At 45.3% G+C, this 4,282-nt stretch overlaps 1 protein-coding gene across 1 annotated transcript in view; it reads left to right on the forward strand.

The window, feature by feature from the left end:
• The first annotated feature begins 261 nt into the window (after positions 1-261).
• LOC107715248 (transient receptor potential cation channel subfamily M member 7-like) overlaps positions 262-4,282 on the forward strand; it is a 44,205-nt gene continuing 40,184 nt past the window's right edge. The window contains exon 1 of the mRNA XM_016521333.1: positions 262-537. Coding sequence (XP_016376819.1) covers positions 535-537 — 3 coding nt within the window. The 5' untranslated portion in view covers positions 262-534. The remainder of the gene's footprint in view (positions 538-4,282) is intronic.

Here is a 4,282-nt window from a genome sequence, read left to right on the forward strand (position 1 = left end):
GTGTGAGTGAGTGTGTTAGAGAGAGAGTGTGAGTGAGTGTGTTAGAGAGAGAGTGTGAGTGAGTGAGTGAGTGTGTTAGAGAGAGAGTGTGAGTGAGTGAGTGAGTGTGTTAGAGAGAGAGTGTGAGTGAGTGAGTGAGTGTGTTAGAGAGAGAGTGTGAGTGAGTGTGTTTGTGTCTCAGTCGTTGGAGTTCTTGTGCAGTGAGGATTACTATGGTTCCGGATGATTATTACCATACTCCTGTACAGCTTGTCTTACTCTCTCTCACTTCCAGCAGTGTGTGTCTGTAGGTGAGCATGTGACGCGCTGCGGGCTGACTCAGCGGGGGGCAGGGCTCAAACCGACTCCGTCACGCCGCGTCAGTCTAGAGTCGCACAATTATGAAAAATCCACCTTCCGCTGGAGCTGCAGCTGACGCACACGACTCCCTCCGCCGCCACCGGGCTCTCCTTCCGAGGCTTACCGAGCAGCACGGCGCCGATAGATGGCTAGACGCCCCGGATCAGCGCGTCGTGAGTCTGAACGGTGAAGAGAATGGTACGCAACTCTGTCGTTAGCGTGGCGCGGGCGCCGAGTGCGTGTTTCTGAGGCGAGCTGCTGCAGGGACGGACGCGCTGACAGCTGAGCCGGCGGGGCTCGGGCGTCGCGTCGAGGCTTTCTGGCTCGTGGATCGCCGCTGTGAGTGACGCGTGTGCGCACCGAGCCCCGGTACCGGCGACGCCTGGCGTACGCAGATCACAGTGAGTGGAAACAGTCGCGTTAGCTTAACGGTAGCCGCTCGCGCGCGGTCGCTTCCTCCGCTCACTGACATTAGCTGACTAAACAGCCGCGCGAAGAGAGCCGTAATCACATTAATGACAGTTAAATATTACAGAAATCATAAACAGAAATACCGCGTTGGCGCCGCGCGCGAGCGGCTGCTGCATGGCGCGAGTTCTGAGGAAGTGCCTGCGACGCGTGTGCCGCGCGTTGGATTGTAGATGTCGCGCTGTTTTTATGTTCAGCAATACTCTGAAAATGTGTTTGTGTTCATGAAAACGTGTTTAAATAATAACCTGACGCTCTTCTCCCTCCGCGCGTGCTGTCAGCGAGGCGGCGGGAGCGCGCGCGCAGCGTCACGCGCGAGTAATCAAGTAAAGTATAAATAAAGCAGAACTCTGAGTGATTAGTCTGCCGCGCAAAGTAGTGCTACTATTGTGACGTCATGTTTCTAAACAGTCCTTTTCATCAGTGCAAACTGACAGAAAACTCTTAAAGTCCGCGTGAACCGGATGTTGCTGCCGACTTTATTTCAGTGCAGTGACATATTTCCATCAGAAACGGAATATTGAATAGAGGGCGTGGTTTTATTTTTGCGCTCCTCCTCTCTGTCGCTCACTCACAGCAATCTAACCGTTAGAGGGGCGTGTTTAAGCCGTCAAACTGACGTCATCAGAGAAGGAATGCCATTCCAGAGCTGAACCAAATGTTCAGATTTTTATTGAAAATTACCAAGACAAACAATTTTTTTCAGCAGATTAACTTGCACTGATTAATTGCTCACATCAAGACTAGCAATGTGCGCTAGTAAAGTAAATAAAGTCAATTTTGATTTCATGCTGACTTTAAAATAAAGTTTTTTTTTTATAGAAGAACCATTTTTGGTTCCCCAAACAACCTTTCTATGAACAGCTCTAAAAAAGAACCGCGTTTTCTTAGAATAAAGAACGTTTTTGTGCGATGGAAAGATCTGGTGGCTGTTAAAGGGACAGTTCACCCAAAAATGAAAATTCTGTCATCATTACTCTTTCTTCTGTTGAACACAAAATAAGATATTTTGAATAATGTTGGCAAACAAACAGTTGCCGGTAGCCATTGATTTCCATAGTATTTTTAATACCCCTTATATAGAAGTCAATGGGTACCGGCAACTGTTTGGAAGAAAGAAACTCATACAGGTTTGGAACCAGTGGATGATGACAGAATATTAATTTTTATGTGGACTTTCCCTTTAAAGGTTCTTCATGTAACCATTAACGTCAATGAAGAACCTTTATTTTTAAGACTATCGGCGCAGGCGTGCTGCGTTAACTAAACAATGTCCATTCTTCAGTTACCAGACTTTATCATTGACAGACGTTTCCTATCAGCTGTCTTTCCACTCGTGATGGATGTGGATTATCTGGCGTTTGTGCATGTTTGTTTTTATGGCGTCGCTTGAATCAGCTCGTATGTTTCTTATTGGTATGCATTGATATAAGTGTGTGTTTACAGTAGTGAAGTGACATTATTCCAGTATTTAGTTCTAAGCAGCTACATGTATGGTATTATTCAGTCTCACTGATCGTCTGAAGTCTTGTCCGGTTGTCTCCTGATCTCTGGTCATTCTGGAGGACTGGAACCGGATTTACCTGCACTACCGGGCCCCGGGGTTCTTCAGGCCCTAGAGCTGAATTTTTTAGTCTAAACGAGTTGAGCTGATCTTAATGACCCCTGTGAGAAGAACACAATGTGAATGGATGGGTGTCTCAAAGCTGATTTTTACTGCTTAACACTTCTGGAGAATCATTGGTAAACCGGGCTTCAGTAGGAAATTTCATTCAATCAGTTGGATTAATTAGTTTGGTGGTTAATTGACGTGAACTGGATGGAGCTGTAGAGCGACGCGTCTCGTAGTCTTTATTGTTGTTCTGAAAGCTTTTGGTCTCGTCCTCATGTCAATCAGACGTTGTTTCTTCGTTGGAACACAAAAGAAGATATTTTGAGAAATGTTTCAGTGTTTTATGATTATGCAATGAAAGTCAATGGAGTCCAATGTTCCCAGCGTTCTTCCAAACATCTCTTTTTATGTTCCACAGAAGAACAAAAGTCATAAAGGTTTGACGTGTATTTGAGTGTGTTTAACTGCTATGTACTTACATTTAAATCAATCGTTTGATACAATGCACTTATTGTTTTTATACTGTACTTATATTTTAAATACCTTCCTGTGGTTGCATTTGTAATTAATTTCTGTAATCACATCTATAATTATACTGTTGACCGAACCACTACACCTTAACCCACCCGTAAACCTAACCTAAACCCAACCAGACCACCAAACCTGTCCCTAACCTTAACCGTATCCCACCTCAGTAGCAGCAAATGTGTCTTTAACTACTATGTACTTACATAAAAACAAATAATTGTTTGGATACAAATAGTATCCAACTGCAGAGTCGCAGCTGATGAATGGAGATGAAGCCTGGGTCTCGAGCGCGACACCTTGAAAAAGCTGCGAGGCTCAATGGTCAAAGATTTCCATCTAGCGTCATATTTACATAGAAAAGCTATTAGAAAAGCAGCGGAGCTTCGTAAACAGCTCAGAGTAATCAAGCCATCTCCAAGCCAGTTTACCAGTGAAGACTGCATGTGTGAAAGGGGCTGAACTCTTCCTCTGCATATGCGGTGTGCAGGGGCAGACTTACCCATTAGGCAAAGGTAGGCGACCGCCTTGGGCCCCCAAAAGCCAAGGGCCCCCTAAAATGCTTTTCATATAGGATATGCGCATTAAGCGCGGACACGCGAACGTTTGCTGTTTATATTATTACCACGACAAGCGTCCGAGTCTGTGGCAGCTGCAGGTGTACGGCTGCACTGTGAGTCACGAGCGCTCAGACTGATCTGAGATCTGCCCCCGCAAACATTTCAGCAGTTATTATAGGCCTGTGTGTCCCGTATTTCTGTCGACTGAACCCATGCCGTTAATTATGAATTTATCAGTCTTTTGCATGCCAAAGTCAATTTCTGCATAGAAATATTACGCCAAATAAGTGCTCTTTCCCTTTAAACCTAGCCAAAAAGCCATATGTGTTGACTGTGAAACACAGTAGACTTTAATTATATGCATTTATGGTGTAATTACTACATTTTCGTATCAATCCATGTTCATATTTACTGCAAACAATGCGCTGTTACTGTAATTCAGTGCTTGCAGCACAGCAATAGACTCGGTGCTGAAACGATCTCTGCACTGCTGCAGACGCACTGCTCCTGAACGCACTGCCGGATCGTAACCGTGTGCAGCGTGAACGATTTACTAATCTGTTAACATGAGAAAAAATACGCACCACATACGCACTGCAAACGGAGTAATGTGAATATAATGATTTCATCCGCACCGGACAGAGACTGAGACGCTGCATGTCGTGCCAAACCTCTCACGGCAGCGTCGTCAGCTTGAGATCGTTTTTTTGAGATCGGCCTTTTAGAGACCACCGATCAATCATCCCAACGTGATTATCGGCCGATAGTGATCGGTAGC

Source organism: Sinocyclocheilus rhinocerous, unplaced genomic scaffold, assembly GCF_001515625.1.
Source record: "Sinocyclocheilus rhinocerous isolate Xijiao unplaced genomic scaffold, SAMN03320098_v1.1 scaffold19222, whole genome shotgun sequence".
Classification (NCBI taxonomy): Eukaryota; Metazoa; Chordata; class Actinopteri; order Cypriniformes; family Cyprinidae; genus Sinocyclocheilus; species Sinocyclocheilus rhinocerous.